General features: G+C 46.5%; 1 protein-coding gene across 2 annotated transcripts in view; it reads right to left on the reverse strand.

Moving 5' to 3' along the window:
* The window catches only part of COG7 (component of oligomeric golgi complex 7), a 66,770-nt gene that overhangs the window by 11,617 nt on the left and 37,569 nt on the right, over window positions 1–17,584 (reverse strand). For both annotated transcript variants that reach the window (XM_005591462.5, XM_074028152.1), the window contains 5 exons: window positions 17,085–17,239; window positions 13,768–13,884; window positions 10,615–10,680; window positions 6,614–6,800; window positions 4,231–4,371 (listed from right to left, as the gene is read on the reverse strand). In XM_005591462.5, the coding sequence (XP_005591519.3) occupies window positions 4,231–4,371; window positions 6,614–6,800; window positions 10,615–10,680; window positions 13,768–13,884; window positions 17,085–17,239 (666 nt within the window). The remainder of the gene's footprint in view (window positions 1–4,230; window positions 4,372–6,613; window positions 6,801–10,614; window positions 10,681–13,767; window positions 13,885–17,084; window positions 17,240–17,584) is intronic.

A 17,584-nucleotide genomic window follows, 5' to 3' on the forward strand; every position in this document is an offset into this window, starting at 1 on the left:
CGAGTGTCTTGTGCTAGGCTTTGCAGAGAAGAGACAAAGAAATGTAAGATTTGCTCCTTGCTCTCTAGAAGGGAGCTACTTGGGGAAGCAAGGCCCCCCTACATACTCCCACCCTGTACACCCCCACACCTCCCATCCTGTTCTGGGCCCTCCTCTCTTCCCCCTGCAGACACATGAGTGCTGCCTCCCACTTCTAGAGCTCTCAGTGTTGGAGGCAAGGAGCAAGAGCTCAGGGCGACGAGAGAAGCGGCTGGCCATAGGAGGTATGTGGTACACAGAGGCAGAAAGAGGCTGCAGGGAGAAGGCACAGCTTTAAACACCAGGCTAAGTAAAGGCTTTACCTTCAACAAGTAAATTGCAAGGGAAAAAGAAAGAGAGAGAGAGAGGAAACTTACCATTCAAAAAAGACACAAAAGACATCCCAATAAATCTCAGTGTGCAGGATCCTGGATCCTAGATCCTGACTCAAAGGGTTAAAATAAATTATGCCATTTATAAATCAACTGGAAATTTGAACACTGATGACATTAGGAATTCCTTTTCTTTTTCTTTTTCAGGGTTGATTGTGGTACTGTGATTATTTTTAGAGTCCTATTTCAGATGAGGGGGTATGTACGAAACAGGATGGCTAGGAGCAGGTGATGAGTATATGGAGTTCCTTATACTCTTCTCCCTACTGCGTATGCGTGAAAAGGTTTCTAAAAACAGACAATCAGACTTACCCTGGGGAGGGTTTTGAATGAGGAGAGATAAAACCAAAACAAAGTTTGTGAAGGTAAATACAGCAGCTCTGCAGAAAATTGGGGTGGGGGGCAGGTGGCAAGCTCATAAACAGAGATGATGAGAACCCCCCGTGGAAACAGGTAGGGGACACAGAGAAAAGGAAAGGACAGCAATCCTTGGTGGTTTGTTGGCAAAGGGGTGCAGCAGGGAGCTGAGATGCTGACAGGCTGGGAAGCAGAGTGTGGGGAGAAGCAATTGCTTCCAGGAGACCAAGAGCAGGTACTGATGTGCAGGGCGAAGACAAGCAATGCCGCCATCCATCCCAGGGACTGCAGCCTGGAGGCCCCAGGAAAGGCCTCAGAGAGGAGGCAGGAGGAGCCTGTTCAAAACATGAACAGGCGGAGGAGAGAAGGAAAGAACAGCCAGAGTGGGAAAGAAGTTTGGAAGAAGGGCAAGACAGAGTGGTTTGAAATAGGGGGTGCTTAAAAAGCAGCAGAGGGCTGGGTGCGGTGGCTCACGCCTGTAATCCCAACACTTTGAGAGGCTGAGGCAGGCAGATTACTTGAAGCCAGGAGTTTGAGACCAGCCTGGCCAACATGGTGAAACCCCATCTCTACTAAAAATACAAAAATTAGCCGGGTGTGGTGACGCTCGCCTGTAGTCCCAGATACTCGGGAGGCTGAGGCATGAGAAGTGTTTGAACCCAGGAGGCGGAGGTTGCAGTGAGTAGAGATCACACCACTGCACTCCAGCCTGGGCAACAGAGTGAGACTTTGTCTCGAAAAAAAAAAGGGAGGGGGAGGGAAAGCAGCAGAGAATGTCACTTGAGGGCAATAGGGAAATGCTGCAGGTCATTTTTTAATTGTTCAAAATTTATTTAAAGCATCCTTCAAATGAGCTTTTCTATCCATCTGTCACCAGGTAAAATAGGTACACTTCAATAATCTATTTTGAAATCAAATAAAGCGTTGGTTTGTAGTCTTGGAATATAAAAGGGCAATAGAATTTACCAGCAAATGCTGAAAACAAACATTTGATGACCAGGGTTTAATTTTCAAATCCTTAAGGCCGGAGTGTTTGCCTTGGTATTGTGTGCTGGCGCTCTCGGAGCGCTCCTCCTAATCTCCAAAGCCACCTGCGCCCATTCCCAAGGGCCCGGGGTGCTGCGGTGAAGCCGGAACGAAAAGGTAGGAGCAAGCACCCAGGAACTCCATCATAATGAACTCTGGAATGCAGAAGTAGGGGGAAAAGGACGGGGGAAGCACCAGCCGTGTTTAAATGTAGAACTAAACCGGGAAGCACTGAGGTTTCAGAACAGAAAGTCAGTACCGTCAGCTTTGACAAAATAAAAATAATACAAACAACCCAATCTGGAGGCTGGGGAGGGGACAGGAGAGAGACAAGGAAAGCTAATCCCCTCGTCTTTCAATGGATCATATGTATCAGTATCTGTCCGCAACGGAAACAGGATTAACAAAAAGCAATGGCAACTCCAATCTCTTCATAGTTTTCATAATCTTTTTTTCATAACCTTGGAGAGAGCTTCTGGGAAATGAGTATCTTTTGTGGAGAAGAAAAAAAAATCTCGACCAGGCTTGGTGGTTCATGCCTGTAATCCCAGTACTTTGGGAGTCCGAAGTGGGTGGATCACTTGAGGTCAGGAGTTCAAGACCAGCCTGGGCAACCTGGCGAAACCCCATCTCTACCAAAAAGTACAAAAATTAGCCCGGAGTGGTGGCAGGTGCCTGTACTCCCAGCTACTCGGGAGGCTGAGGCAGGAGGATCGCTTGAACCCAGGAGGCAGAGGTTATAGTGAGCCAAGATCATGCCACTGCACTCCAGCCCGGGTGACAGAGTGAGACTCAGTCTTGGAAAAAAAAAAAAAGGAAAAAAAAGAAAAGAAAAATGTCTCAAGTTCAATAATTCCTTTCGTTTCATTTAGTGTCTCTTTTTTTCTGGTTAAATTCAAATAAAATTATATTGTGCATATCTTGTTTTTCTTAAAAACAGCACTATAGTATAATTCCATTTCTTCCTATAGATCTGTCTGCTGATGGCCACTCAGCCTTTACCATGTATAGGCATGCAGAGAGAGATGTCTGGGTTGCTGGACATCAAATTGCTGACACTGATTATTTCTCGATGGTGGGATCTTGAAGGTATTTATTAGATTTTTTTTTTTTCTTGTATTGCTTGAGTTTCTAAAAATAAATACCTATACAATTTTTATTTTAAAAAAATCAAGTAAGTCATTCTTCCTAAAAAATGAGAATCACAGAAAGGAAGAAAACTACCACTTATTATACATCTACTCTGTAGCCAGTGCGATACTAAATTCTATCAATATACAAAATCTTACTTAATCCTCACCAATCTATATGAGAATTACTGTATCCCCATTACACAGATGAGGAAACGGAGGCTCAGAGAGGAAGGAATAACTCAGCCACGTGATGGCACCCGCCTCATTTCTGCTACATCTCTCCTCCACTTTATATCCCCTTCTGCCCTACTAATACAAAATCTGATTGAAATAGATCTCATGGCATTATGCACAGAAAAATCATAAAGAGTGAAAATCACAAACTTCAAGGGTGGAAGGAACCTCATGATCATGTCGTTTAACTGAGTCCTTTTAAAGCGGATGGGAATCCTGACTTCCAGTGAGGGGGTGAGGCCTGACTGAGACCATGCAGGAGCCCTGGAATCCCAGCCTTGCAGGCTTTCTAGACGGTGGCAGAAAGCAGAGCACGTTTGATATTGCCAGATGAGTTCTTGTCATTTTGTAAAAAGATCTCTTGGTTATTAAAGGCCCATAACTGGAATCCAAATGACCTTGAAGGGTCAGTAAGATACATTAACCAGGGGACTGTACTGCCCAGTAATCCAAAAGGAAAGTAACAAGATCTGGAGCAAGGGAAAGAAAATAGAATTAATAGGCAATGCCTTGAAAAATAATTTGGGCAACCAGAAAAGAGAAGAGGGTGTAAGGAAAGGAAGGTGAGTCGATTGTAGAAACAGCCAAACAGAAAAGGTATCAAGGAAAGAAAGGAACAGAGCCCTCCAAAGCCCCCTCAAAAACACAAGATCCATTCTGATAAGGCACTCCCCTGAGTAAAGTTCCAGAACCAATTCTCCAGAAATGTTTCGCGTGGTGTGAAAATAATTCAATCTCAAAAGACAATTAGCTCTTCTGACCTGGTCTAACCTACGAAGGGGCACATAATCTCTCTTACTTCTCCACTGCTCCAAATGGGGAAAGTTAATCAAGCAATTTTAATAATCCTGAGAACCGTCTGTGAATAAAGTATCAGAGTAACTACAATAAAGATAAGAAATTCATGTTAAGCAATGAGGTGAAATTGGAAAGTGGCTCTTTCCGGCTTGGGAGAGTTAAAGCGGGATCTTCCCAAAACTCTTGGAACAGAGAGGGTTAAGCCCACACTCAATATGCTTGAGTTGGAGGCAGGACCCGGGGGAAATTGATGCGGTCAGTGCGAAACTCACGTCCATCTTGGAAATGAGCAAGAGCTGTTGTTTGATGCGCAGGAACACGGAATCGAAAGCCAGCTGATGGGCCTGCTGGTTAAGCCGAGTCAGTGCTGCTCGAGGTGCAGCCAGCAGGTTGTGGTTGCTTGACCCTTTTTCCTAAGACAAGAAAATGCAAAAGGCAGTTGTTAGGCCCGAAACCCAACCCAAGTATTAGCTAGTTAACCATTTTGAAAACTCACAGGAGAATTGGGGGTTCTATGCAATAGTGGTTCCCCAAACCCGGCTGTGCCCCAGGCCCCCCTGTGGAACATGCTGAATTACAGATTCCCAAGCTCCACCCCAGTACTACTGCATCAGAGTTCACTGGGGTTGAAGCCCAGGAATCTGTATTTTAAATTCACTTTCCCAGGTGATTCTGATGCATTTGGCCTAACATGAGCTCACAGACTCTCTAGTTTAGGAAAAGTTCACCTGTGACCATCCCTCAGGGATACAGGAGGTAGGAAAGAGGGGGGAAACAAGATCAGAAGCTTCACATATAAATCAGAGTGATGTACAGAGCCCTAATTCCCGGGGAGGTCAGGTCAAATACACTTGGCTGAAAGCCAGAGTATGTACAACCTCCATGAGTCCCAAGGAATTCCAAATAGCCTGAGAAAATACAGAGATGGAAAGTGTAACCTTAGTTTTGCTATTATAAATGAACCGATTACAACAGACATAAATCAGATTAGCAATAAAGATAAACAGAGTTGTTTTAACCTAATCACAGAAGCATGGATGAATGAGTTTACAGAATTGCTTTAAGAAGTGTTTGTCAAGCTCAATGCAGCCAGTTGATGGGTCAAGGTGCAAAGAGATGGGGAGGCCCTGGGAGAACAGCACTGAAGCCTCACACATGTCCAGGCCCCCTGTGCAGTTCATTCCAGAGCTCTAGGCCCTGGATAATTTTCTACTGCATCTGGCCGGGCAGGGTGGCTCACACCTGTAATCCCAGCACTTTGGGAGGCTGAGACGGGCAGATCACCTGAGGTCAGGAGTTCAAGGCCAGCCTGGCCAATATAGTGAAACCCTGTCTCTACTAAAAATACAAAAATTAGCTAGGTGTGGTGGCGCACGCCTATAATCCCAGCTACTCAGGAGGCTGAGGCAGGAGAATTGCTTGAAGCTGGGAGGCGGAGGTTGCAGTGATCCAAGATCGTGCCACTGCACTCCAGCCTAGGCGACACAGTGAGACTCCGTCGCAAAAATAATTTTTTTTCTACTGCATCTGGTGCTCCAGGAACAGCAATGTCTCCTCTGTCTATCACCAAGAGTGAAGTTAAAGCCAGACCAGTGAGGAGGGGGACAGTTCTGCAAAGGATGCCCATGGTCTTCTTATAACCCTGGAGGCCACTCCCGGGCAGTTGTGTGACCCATTCCATTTGTTACGAAGTTCTCCTGTCCCTGGACCCCAAGGGGCCCAAAGCTCAAAGTCAAGGGCAGCTTTATGGCAGGCAAACTAAGAGTTTAAAGAAAAACACCAGGAGGGAACACCAATCCCCAAGTCCTCATGGTCCCATGTGGAAGAACTTGTACTTGGGTAGACTCCTGGTGACTCTGCAGCCTGGCTCCTCCCTTGGGAAAGAGGAGTGACTTCTCTTGCTCCTCCTGGTATCCTGGGTTGGGGTCCTCTATTACAGGTCTGCCTGCCTGCAAGCAGTACACATCTGGTTCCCTCTCAGGAGGCTGACCCTGAACAGGGCCAGGGGCTATCCAGCTCTGCCTGACCGGCTGACAAGTTTCATTCTGGAGTGAATTACAGCAAGTCCCCCTAGCCACAGATCTAAATCCACATTCTCTTTTTTCCTTTTTTTTGAGATGGAGTCTCACTCTGTCACCCATGCTGGAGTGTAGTGGCACCATATTAGCTCACTGTAACCTGTGCCTCCCTGGTTCAAGTGATTCTCCCACCACTGCCTCCCAAGTAGCTGGAACTACAGGCGCATGCCACCACACCTGGCTAATTTTTGTATTTTTCGTAGAGACTGGGTTTCACCACATTGGCCAGACTGGCCTCAAACTCCTGACCTCAGGTGATCCAGCCACCTCGGCCTCCCAAAGTGCTGGGATTACAGGTGTGAGCCACTGCATCCGGCCTAAAGCCACACTCTCTAACCTGGCTTTTATCAGTAATAAAGATGCATCTCTTCTAACTTCTACATCTGTATCACAATGGGTTTCAAGTTTAATATATTAGCTCCTTAAAATCCCAACATAAATGAGACAGAGAAGTAGTAGCAGGGTACATCACAGCCCAGGGCCACACACAGGGCCCGCCTGTATCCTGGAAAGGGAGAGGGTGAGTGAAGAGAGGAAGCCTTTCATTTGCAAGAATGCCATCCATTTGGTCTCATACCTTGAGGGTATAAAGTATTTCCATTAAACTGGCATATTCAGCAGGGTTATCTTTCTGGAGGTAATTATATTCTTGCCATGGGTTCTTGGCAGAGCTCTTCTTGTCTGTCAGGATGCTCTCCTGAAAACCAGCCAGGCTCCGGGGGCTGCAGGAATCAGATAGATACTTCCCAGCGGTGGACAAAATCCTGTAATGAAAGGAATGACCATTATGCCCTGAGCTATATGCATGGAACTTTCTTCTTGGAGCAGTCAGGTTGCCCTTACTAAATTCTAAGATATCCTCATGAGACAGACTGAACTAAGGTCCAGTTTATAAGGCAATGAAAGGATGCCCTTCATCATTGAGGAGTGAGCTGGACCTCAGGTGCACAATAAAAATCCCAGTGTTTTTATTCCTGCTTAACACTCACAGTGCCAGAACATGCCATCTCCCTAATATGACCAACAGCCTACATAGGGGCAGCTCTCAGTTTGGTCTGGAACACTGTGCACCTTCTGTGGAGACTTTTCTTGCTATATGAGCATCAGGGTGTAGAACAGTCAAATGCCAGGGTGGGCCACCAGCACCACCATCAGAGAGACCGCCGGGCAGGACAGCAGCTGGCTGGCTCCTGGAGAACAGTGACAGCAGCTCGTTGCACACCTCTTTACCCAAGGGATCCGCCTGTCCTACATGCCGAGCTTGCGTGGTGTTTGTGTTCGGTGGCACAGGGAGGTTTATTTTTGTGGTTTAGGTGTTACAGAGAGATCTATTGAGGCTGGCACTTTCCAAACTCTTTGAGAAAGACAAACGCCTAGAGGAGGTTCCATATGATAATCCACCCCTTGTACTGCTGGGGAAGTGGAATCTTAACCTCCACCCTGTTTTCCTGAGCCCAACTTTACCACCCATCCTACCTGTCTAAATATGTACAGAATTACATGAACATGTATAACTAGGAGAACCACATTAAGACATATCCCAAATGTGGCTAATTCCCTGCCTTCTCCTTTACTGTAATTTCTTATGAAAACATTGCTTTGGACATACCAGTTTTTAGGATGCACTCACTATTTCAAAAACAGATCCTTGAGTTGGTCAAGAAATGCCTGTACTTGCAAATAAATCCCAGCGATAGGATCTTCCTCAGGAGCCACTGCTGACATAAGCAGCTACCTGCCTCTGCCATTAAGGTCAAGTTAATTCTTCCTGTTGCTTGAGCCAACCAGTAACTTTGGTTGGGTCTCTTATCTGTCAAATTGTGGCCTGTCTCTGCCATTGCTTTACTTCTAATCTTCACTAGTTCTTGCCTGGATCGCAGCAGGCTTCCAACTAACTGGCTTCCCTTCCTCTAGTCCTCGAAGTTCTACTTAATCTGTCCTCCTAAGGGTCAGCAGAATGATCTTCCCAGAAGGCAAATCTGATTTTGGCTTTTTCCCAAAGATAGTGCATCACAGGGGCATTAGAAAGGCCTGGCAGAGGAGAGGCCTTAGGGACCCCGGGAGGTTTCAGCCCTCTGCCCCATCAACCAATGGCAGAACTCCCAAAGGGCTCTTGCTTCTGTTCTGCATTTAACACATGCTGTCTCATTTCCCTCCAACTGGATGGTGAGGACAAAACCTGGAGTGTTCTTCATCTGTGAATTACTAGCACTAGCATGGCGCCTGGTATGTGGCAGGAGCTCCACAACTGTTGAAGGACGGGTGACCCAGGCTTTGGTGACCAGGTCTTCAGGGGACAGTGCAATGAGACAGTCAGGTTTTGGAAATCTAGTATAAATTTACAAGTTCCATGGCTGAGAAGTGGGCAATAACTTGTCATAGCTGAGGGAACCAATGGAATTGTAACGCTCCCTCCTCTGTGCACATTGCGTTCTCTTGGCACAGCAATCAGCATATTGGCACATGCTGGATGCTCCCATTAATCTCTAAGCTCTTTGAGGACAAGGATTGAGTCTAATTATCTGATATCCCCAAGACCTAGCTTAGAGCCCAGGGAAGCTGTGGCCCAGTGGGAAGGGAGGTAGGAGTAAGTAAAGTGGGAGACAGAGGTGAGTGGGGCAAGAGATAGGGGTGAGTGGGGTGGGAGGTAGGTGGCGAGTGGGGTGGAAGGTAGGGGCCGAGTGGGACGGGACGTAGGGGCCGAGTGGGGCAGGAGGTAGGGGCCGAGTGGGCGGGAGGTAGGGGGCGAGTGGGGCGGGAGGTAGGGGGTGAGTGAGGCAGAAGGTAGAGGCAAGTGGGGTAGGAGGTGGGGCAGGAGGTAGGGGCAAATTGCTGAGGAAGGTCTGTGCTCTTCGTTGGCCATTTCTTCTCACAATTCTTTGTTTTCCGTCATTTCTGAGACCACCAGCTGTCTTTAGTCCAAGACTTTTTGTGATGGTTCTCCTTATGGGGAAAGGCTCACAGCAGGATAGAGTGGGAGCAGCTGCTGCTGTTCCTAACTCGCTCCTGAATGCCCAGCACAGAAATTGTGTGACTTTCAGGAGTGAATAAAACTGAAGTGCCACAGGCATACAATGGAGTATGCGTAAATAATGTAAATGAAGTAAATGGTAATTCCTAGGACACAGATTTTCCTCAATCTCTTCATGAAGTCAAGTATTACATTCCGAAGAGTAAGGAGAGACTGGTTAGGAGCATGAATGGGGACACAATAGGTAAAAGATGGGCCTCTCTCGGCTGCATTTTGCAGCCCAGAGAGGCTGAAAGCCTGGCTGAGCTTCAAGTCAGGAACAGCCTGGGTGTATCCAAGGGAGTTCCTGAAGGAGATGATGTCACCCTGGAAGCACTAAGCCTGGAAAGGGACAGTCACCATCTGTGTTCCTGGCTGAAAGGCTGCACAGTGTGTGTGGCAGGCGCCTGTAAAGCTTATCTTATCTCCCCATCAATCTCACCTGCAGCACCTAGACTCCTACCAAGGACCACTCCCCACCAACAGGCGGGTGGCAGAGGCAACAGGTCAGAACGCGCTGGGCTGCTCCAGTGACAAGACTGACATTGGCCACCCAGCTCTTATGATCACTTATTTGCAGAAAGGAATCATTTTGTGATTTACGGGCTGAGTAAAGCAAGGCCGAGCTGAAATCTCATCTGAGAGATTTCTCTCATCCTGGGCAGCTTGGGCGAGATATAGGGAGATTGCTGTGGCTCCTCTGTATTTTCCCAGGGCCCACTCCTTACTTTTGGAACAGTGGTGCTTTCATTTCACCTTGTACCACTGCTAAAAATTCCATCACCCAGAGATTACTTTAGGGCAATAAAGAATCACCCAAGGAGGTTAAGGAATTGCTGCTGGTCCCTCAAACAACTATATCAAACAGACTTCTTCCCCTTTACTCCTAAGGAATAGAAGGCATCAGCCATACCAAGGGAATCGAGAGATTTCATTGAAAGGAATAAAGAAAGAAATGTGGGAAGCCAGAGCCCCTTGAAGGGAAAAACTGTCTGAAGGAGGTCACCTCAGGGCAATATAAAAGCCCTGGCAGGTATGAGATGAGAGGAAGAGAGTAGAACAAGCTTTTCCAGGGCAGACCCCAGAGACTCCCCTTCGACAAACAGCCCTTCGGCAGCACGAATTTGACTGCAGGACCCAGAAGGCAGACTGCCTAAGTTCACCCCGATCCTGAAGGCTGGCGCAAGGGACTTCACCACCACTTGTCACACCGTTTCTATATGGAAATTTATTTTCAGTCCCAACAGCTAATTTATAAACATGCAGTCGGAACCCGGCCCATTCCTAATTTGGAGACAAGATGTACTGTTTCCTCATTTAGGCTGAAACCAACATATCAAACCAAAATTACGTGACCCCTGCCAAATAGGACAAAGCCTTGCCCTTTTTAGGTGCTGAGTAAAGTTTAATGATGACAATTATGACACGCTGTATCTAGGTACAGACAGCCCTCCAGCCCTGTGGCCTTCAGATCTGCCATATGCTGTCCTTGCTGTACTGTGTACTAGACCAAGCTCGTGCTGATCAGGAACCCCAGGGTCTAGAGGACAATGACTCCTCTCTCCTACCTGTTGGCTAGCTGTTGCTCGAAGTCCCCACAATGCCGCAAAAGCTCTCCACAGGTGGCTATTATCCTAAACAAAACAAAAAGCACTTCAAGTTCAAGTATCTGGAATGCTGACCTTTACAGGACAAACATTGTCTTATTCATAAAAATCCTAACTATTTGCTCCTTTGGGTAGTTCTCGTTCTGGGAAAGCTGTTAAACATTTGCTGGTCTGAAATGTTTCATTCATTAGTCATTAATGTAAAAAGAAAATGCTGGTCCCTTCCAATAACCTCCACTGTCAATGGCATCTCTGCTACGAAAGCACAATTCTATCCATGGGCCCCTCAAATAATTTTACATTTCCAAAATACTCAGCTTTGTCCTTGAGAAAAACAGGGCAGAGATACTTTACATCTAAAATTTATTATTTACTTATTTTTGCAACTGAGTCTCGCTCTGTCACCCAGGCTGGAGTGCAATGGCGTGATCTCGGCTCACCGCAACCTCTGCCTCCCAGGTTCAAGCGATTCTCCTGCCTCAGCCTCCCAAGTAGCTGTGATTATAGGCACTCGCCACCACGCCTGGCTAATTTTTGTATTTTTAATAGACACGGGGTTTCACTATGTTGGCCAGGCTGGTCTCAAACTCCCGACTTTAAGTGATCCGCCTGCCTTGGCCTCCCAAAATGCTGGGATTATAGGAGTGAGTCACCACACCCTGCCTGTATCTAAAATAAAAAAATTTTTTAAATGTATTACTTAATATTTGTTAGACGCCTGTTAGTTGCCAGACACAGAAAATGTTTTGGTACTAGAAGTATCTTTCCCTGATGATATGAAAGGCAGATGAAGATGAATCCATTTGTTTCTCAGAGATAAGCCCAAATGACCATCATATCCGTATTGAATGATCCTTTAATTTTCAAGTTATTTTATGCCAAGCCTCAAACTCCCAGCTGCTGAGTCCTTCAACACCAAACTCATAATGTCAGGACAAATCCAAGGATTAAAAACATCTTAAGTCTAGTTAACTTTTAACTTTCTCTAAAACTGCCCATCATCACCAGGGTATCTAGGCATTCCATCATAAGAAAAGTTTATGAGAAAGTAAAATATGCCACTTCCCTTAAGTGCAACAGAACAAACTTGTGCATAATATTTTCCAGAATACCAAACCACCACGGGTGATAAGGGATACAGTTAGCATCTAGAACATTAAATTTTTTTTAATTTTATTTTAAGTTCCGGGATACATGTGTAGGATGTGTATGATTGTTACATAGGTAACTGTGTGTCATCATGGTTTGCTGCACCTATCAACCCATAGAACATTAAATTTCATCAAAATAAAATCCAGAACAGAGCCTGTGAGGTGAGGTAATAATCTAAAATAGTCCTGAGTGGTCCTAGATCTACCCAAAAGCCTTGGGTGGGTCTGGGTCTGCTCTGACACAGGCCACCGCATTGAGAACTACATGTGTCAGGGCAAGGGTCAGGTAAGACATGAAAGTGGGTGAAGTGCGCCAGGTGAACGGCCATTTCTCTCTTGGGAAAATATATCCAGGAGGAATGGTTTTAAGAAAAAGAAACGTCCAGATTGCTTTTTTTTTGAGATGAGGTCTTGCCCTGTCCCCCAGGCTGAAGTGCAATGGTGCAATCTTGGCTCACTGCAACCTCCACCTCCTAGATTCAAGCAATTCTCCTGCCTCAGGCTCCCAAGTAGCTGGGATTACAAGCATGGGCCACCATGCCCAGCTGATTTTTCTATTTTTAGTAGAGACAGGGTTTCACCATGTTGGTCAGGCTGGTCTTGAACTCCTGACCTCAGATGATCCACCTGCCTTGACCTCCCAAAGTGCTGGGATTATAGGTGTGAGCCACCGTGCCCAGCCTGCTTTTCATCTGTTGTATGGTGCTTCTCTTCTCTCCCAAGTGGTCTGAGAGCCTAATTGTATCGCTGTTAGCCTACTTGGGAGAGGAGAGAAGCACCGCACAACAGGGAACCCGTGCCATTCCTCAGGGACCCCTGCTGCCAGCCCCAGTGGCTATGACAATGCAGGCCCAGTGTTGCCTGAGCGTCTCATTTTTTAGGTGACATTAGAAATCCGGATCATGTTAAATCTAGCTTTTCAATATTGGCAACAAATCCACTTGTTAAAAACTGCAATGATCAAACATGTCCATAGGTCAAACCTGGCCATAGGCCAACAGTCCATGCTCTCCAGCTGGACATGTCAAGGACCAAATTTTCTCAGGCAACTGCTGATGGAACCTCCATCAAGCCTCAGGGCCTGGGGCAAAATAGGGTGTCTACCTAGTGGCCCATAGGCCACACAGGCTATTCCAGAATCTGGCCATCAACAAACACTTGAGAGGGTCACCTCAATTCCTTCTTTCACTGAACCCTTTTTTTTTTTTTTTTTTTTTTTGAGCCAGGGTTTCACCCTGTCACCCAGGCTGGAGTGCAGCAGCAGGATCTCGGCTCACTGTAACCTCTGCCTCCCAGGTTCAAGCAATTCCCCTGCCTCAGCCTCCCGAGCAGCTGGGATTACAGGCATGCGCCACCACACCCGGTTAATTTTTGTATTTTTAGTAGAGACGGGGTTTCACCATGTTGGCCAGGCTGGTCTCGAACTACTGACCTCAAGTGATCTGCCTGCCTCAGCCTCCCAAAGTGCTGGGATGAAAAGCATGAGCCACCAAGCCCAGCCCTTTCACTGAACTCTTAAATGGCCTTTTCCAGGCCAAATAGCATTGCCTGGAACCATTTACTACCATGTACCATGGTTCTCAGATCCAGAAACAGGATCCAAACACCTGTGCATTTTCTAGTACATAAGCCCTACGTTATTTTAGGTCTATAAAAACTATAGGCTAAGGGGGGGTAAAAAATCTCACATCAAATATAAAAAATTTAAGTCATTAAAGGAGATGAGGCATTTGAACTTTAAAAAATATCTTAAGAGCTGGAGGGGTCTTTTTGTTGGTTAGTTTGGGTTGGGTTTTTATTTATTGGTTTGTGTTTAGAGTCTGGAGTATTTGCTTTTTAAAAAGGCAGTGAAAGAAAAAAAAAATGAACCCCTTCCAAACACGTTTGTCATTTCTATATACTGCACATGCATGTTTATGCTGACTACATTAGCAGCAAGCTGGAATTACCGCCCCCGGGTTACCTAATGGAGTTCTGAAAAGCCGTCCAATCTTCCTGGAAGAGGGAGTCGGGAGGAATGTCGTCCAGTTTGCACTTCTTTCGTACGGACTGGAGAGTGCTGGTGAAATCAGACACATACCTGCCGGGAAAGGGAAGAAAATGGTAGGGAGGTCACCATCGATTCCCCAGCTCTAAAGAGACCTGGAATTCTACAGCTCTGGACCAACTGCTAATGGCCTTGAGAGCATCTTTAGAGGCTCCCACCGAGGAGGGAAACTGCTTGTAAACCTCTGACCACAAAAAGGTCTTCTCTATGTGGCAAGACTGTCTTTACCACCTGGTTGAGCAGTTTCTAAGAGAGATGCCCAAGAGGAGAAGGAAGGAATAATCATGAAGTTGACTCCAGGGAGCAACCACGTGAGAGATGATGCTGATAAATCCCCCCTCATCCAGATAAGTACATTTCTGGGAAAGCAGGTTTGAAGAACTATTTAAACATCACAGTCCCAAGGTAATAACTGACTGTGACCTGGGATAACGTAAGGAAGGTCATGACATCCAAGGTACCTCTGCATCATTCTCATCCTCTAAATGTAAATACCCGTGGCACAGAGATTAAAGTTTCACGGCTGGCAAGGGTCTGACTTTAATGGGACAGAAGCATGAAAGTGGATTCAAAGCCAGGAGATCCTCCCTCACAGGCTGCGCTGTTTGCTCTCACTGTACACACCTACTTTTCCCTCATAGCGTCTAAAACACTGTAGTTAAACAGCTTGTTTAGACAGGGCGTGGTGGCTCACACCTGTAATCCCAGCACTTTGGGAGGCTGAGGAGGGAGGATCACTTGAGCTCAAGGAGTTTAAGACCTGCCTGGGCAATACAGTGAGAACCCATCTCCAAAAAAAAAAAAAATTAGGCGGGTGTGGTAGCTCATGCCTATAATCATAGCAGTTAGGGAGGCCAAGGTGGGAGGACCACTTGTGCCTAGGAGTTCAAGACCACACTGGCTGACATGGCAAAACTTTGTCTCTACAAAGAATACAAAAATTAGCTGGGCGTGGTGGCATGTGCCTGTAGTCCAAGCTACTTGGGAGGCTGAGGTGGAAAGATGGCTTGAGCCTAGGAGGTCAAGGCTGCAGTGGGCCATGAGCACACCACTGCACTCCAGCCTGGGTGGCAGAGCAAGACCTTGTTTCCAGATAAAGAAAGAGCCTGTGTGATGCTTATTGCTGCTGCTAGACTTTAAGCTCCGGGAGAACAGAGTGTGTGCCCCATACTTATACCCCCATGTCCTCTGAAAGCTAAGAAACCTGGGACATTTGCATGTATCACAAGAGGCCTTGCTGCTTGCCCCTCCCAAACCGAAGCTCTAAATGAGGAAAGTGAAATGTGAGGACCCAGGGCACAGTCCCGAAAGGTCAGTCCATGCAGTGGAGACATAGGCCACCAAGTGGAAGAAACGGCTTTCAGGCGGAAAGCTACAAAACACAGAGTCCCACTGACAACACCTTCCCCTTGCATCAACAGAGGTGAAAGCTTCCTAGGGTTGTAAGTCCCAGGAGGGAGAGGGGCTGGCCTCAAGGACAAACCGACAGGGGAATGTTAAGGAACATGATTGTGCTTTAGCCATGGGAGGTTAAACAACCGTGTCACCACCCCCGAAACTATGGCAAACATCCATGTGCTCTGCAGAAAGAGCAGGCGCACCCTGCAGGAGGAGTTGTGTTTAGCCGCTATTCTCAGGTATGGCTATAAGCAAATGCTTTCTCCAGTTCATTATCTGTCGATCCAGAATTCTAAATGGGTTTGTCATGAAATCTCAGAGGAAAGCGTCGCTTTCATCACATCATCTTTGTCCTCAAACCCTCCAGCTGTTTCTCACAATACACATTTCCAGCTGTCAACCACATCAGAGTCACTGTGTTAGGGGCTTTAATGGTATGTTTTTGGTTAATATTCACAGTCTCCTTGGAAAGGAGATATTGTCATCATCAGTTTACTCAGAGAGGAGCACTATCATCTCCAAGGTCCCCACTAGTAAGTGTCCAGAGCTCCTGTGCCCATCACAGTCTTAATACCCCTCCTTCTTGAACCACCAGTTGGCCGCTATACTCTATGCTTCATCCTAGTTTGAGTTAGGCCAACCTACTCCTGCCTTCCCTGCAGGCCCTGTCCTCCTTGCCCCTGCCTCCCTTAATGCCCTTCCCCAAACCCTCCTCACTACTGAACAATGTGCCATTTGAACCCTGCTCAAGTTAGCTTCAACCTGATTTCCCTAATTTTATAAGCATCAGCTATTTTGGTAACTTCAAAATCTTCCCTTTTAGAGAAGATGGCCGGGGTTTGCCAGGTATACTTTTGCACAGTTTGAATGCTTAATATGGAAATGTATTATTTTTATTTATTTTTTATTTTTTGAGACTGAGTTTCGTTCTTGTTGCACAGGCTGGAGTGCAATGGCGCAGTCTTGGCTCACTGCAAGCTCTGCCTCCTGGATTTAAGCGATTTTTATGTCTCAGCTTCCTAAGTAGCTGGGATTACAGGCATCCACCACCATGCCTAGCTAATTTTTGCATTTTTAGTAGAGATGAGTTTCGCCACATTGACCAGGCTGGATTCGAACTCCTGACCTCAAGTGATCCACCCGCCTCAGCTTCCTGAAGTGCTGGGATTACAAGTGTGAGCCACTGCACCCAGTCTGATGTTTCTTTTTCTGTAGGAACATATCCGGGCTCATCTAGCCACACCAGATGATGTGGTCCTATAGAAATGTCTATGAGGAACTACTTTTGAGATGCTGGATGCCCGATGGCAATGCCAGAGAGCTCTGGGTCCAAGGAGCCTCCACAGTTCACAGAGGCATGCTCGGTATTTCTGGAACAATCAGAGACAGGGCTTCACCTTGTTGGCCAGGCTGGTCTCGAACTCCTAAGCTTAAGCAATCCACCTGTCTTGGCCTCCCAAAGTACTGGGATTACAGGCGTGACTCACCGCACCAGGTCATAGATCCTTTTTCTTGCTCAAATAAACTTTGTTAAATTTAACTTGTCTAAGGTTTCTTTTTTTTTTTTCTTAACATACTTTAACCGCTGCACAAGTTTTCCTCATATGAATATGTCACATCTTATGTAGCCTTCCCTAATGGGTAGACATTTACGTTGTTTCAAATGTTCCACCATTACAAACAATGCCACTGTGAATATCCTTAACAACATCCTCTTGGGCTCAGGTGCAAGTGTTTCCCAGGGTTCAGAGAACGAATACAGAACACGTGCATTTTTAACTGGGACAGACAGTGCTCCAATGTGGCCCGTCTGGTCCCCAGTCCCCCAGCCTTACTTGGCAAAGAGGGATTTCAGGGCTGACAGCAGGCCGCAGGTCCCCAGGCCATTGGTGAATCTGATGCATCTGTCAACGGCTGCAGATGCCAGACCAAACAGCTTGTTCACAGAGTGGCTCAGCTCCTGCACACAGTCAATCACTTCCCCATGCTCCTGGTGAGGAAATACAGACAAACAAAAGCTATGTCAGGCTTTAGAACAGACGTTGAGATAGGGGAAGACCTCCAAGCCCTCTCATCTGTAGTAAAATCACTTAATAACGATGTCAAAAATATAGTCCCAACCTTTGAACGCTCCTCTAGAACCTGAATCAAGGGAGAACAGTCTAAGTCATCAGTGGGATCATGGAAATTCACTCCTAGCAGAAAAGCACGATCAAATGTCTGTCTACTTCATCCTAGTGTTTTTCATTGCTTTCCTCTTTTTCTGTGATTATTAAGATGATATCTCTCCCTCTGGCTCTCGAGATTCAAATTCTCCGTATCAGAAGCTCCAAAG

The sequence above is a fragment of the Macaca fascicularis genome, chromosome 20, assembly GCF_037993035.2.
Source record: "Macaca fascicularis isolate 582-1 chromosome 20, T2T-MFA8v1.1".
NCBI classification, from domain to species: domain Eukaryota; kingdom Metazoa; phylum Chordata; class Mammalia; order Primates; family Cercopithecidae; genus Macaca; species Macaca fascicularis.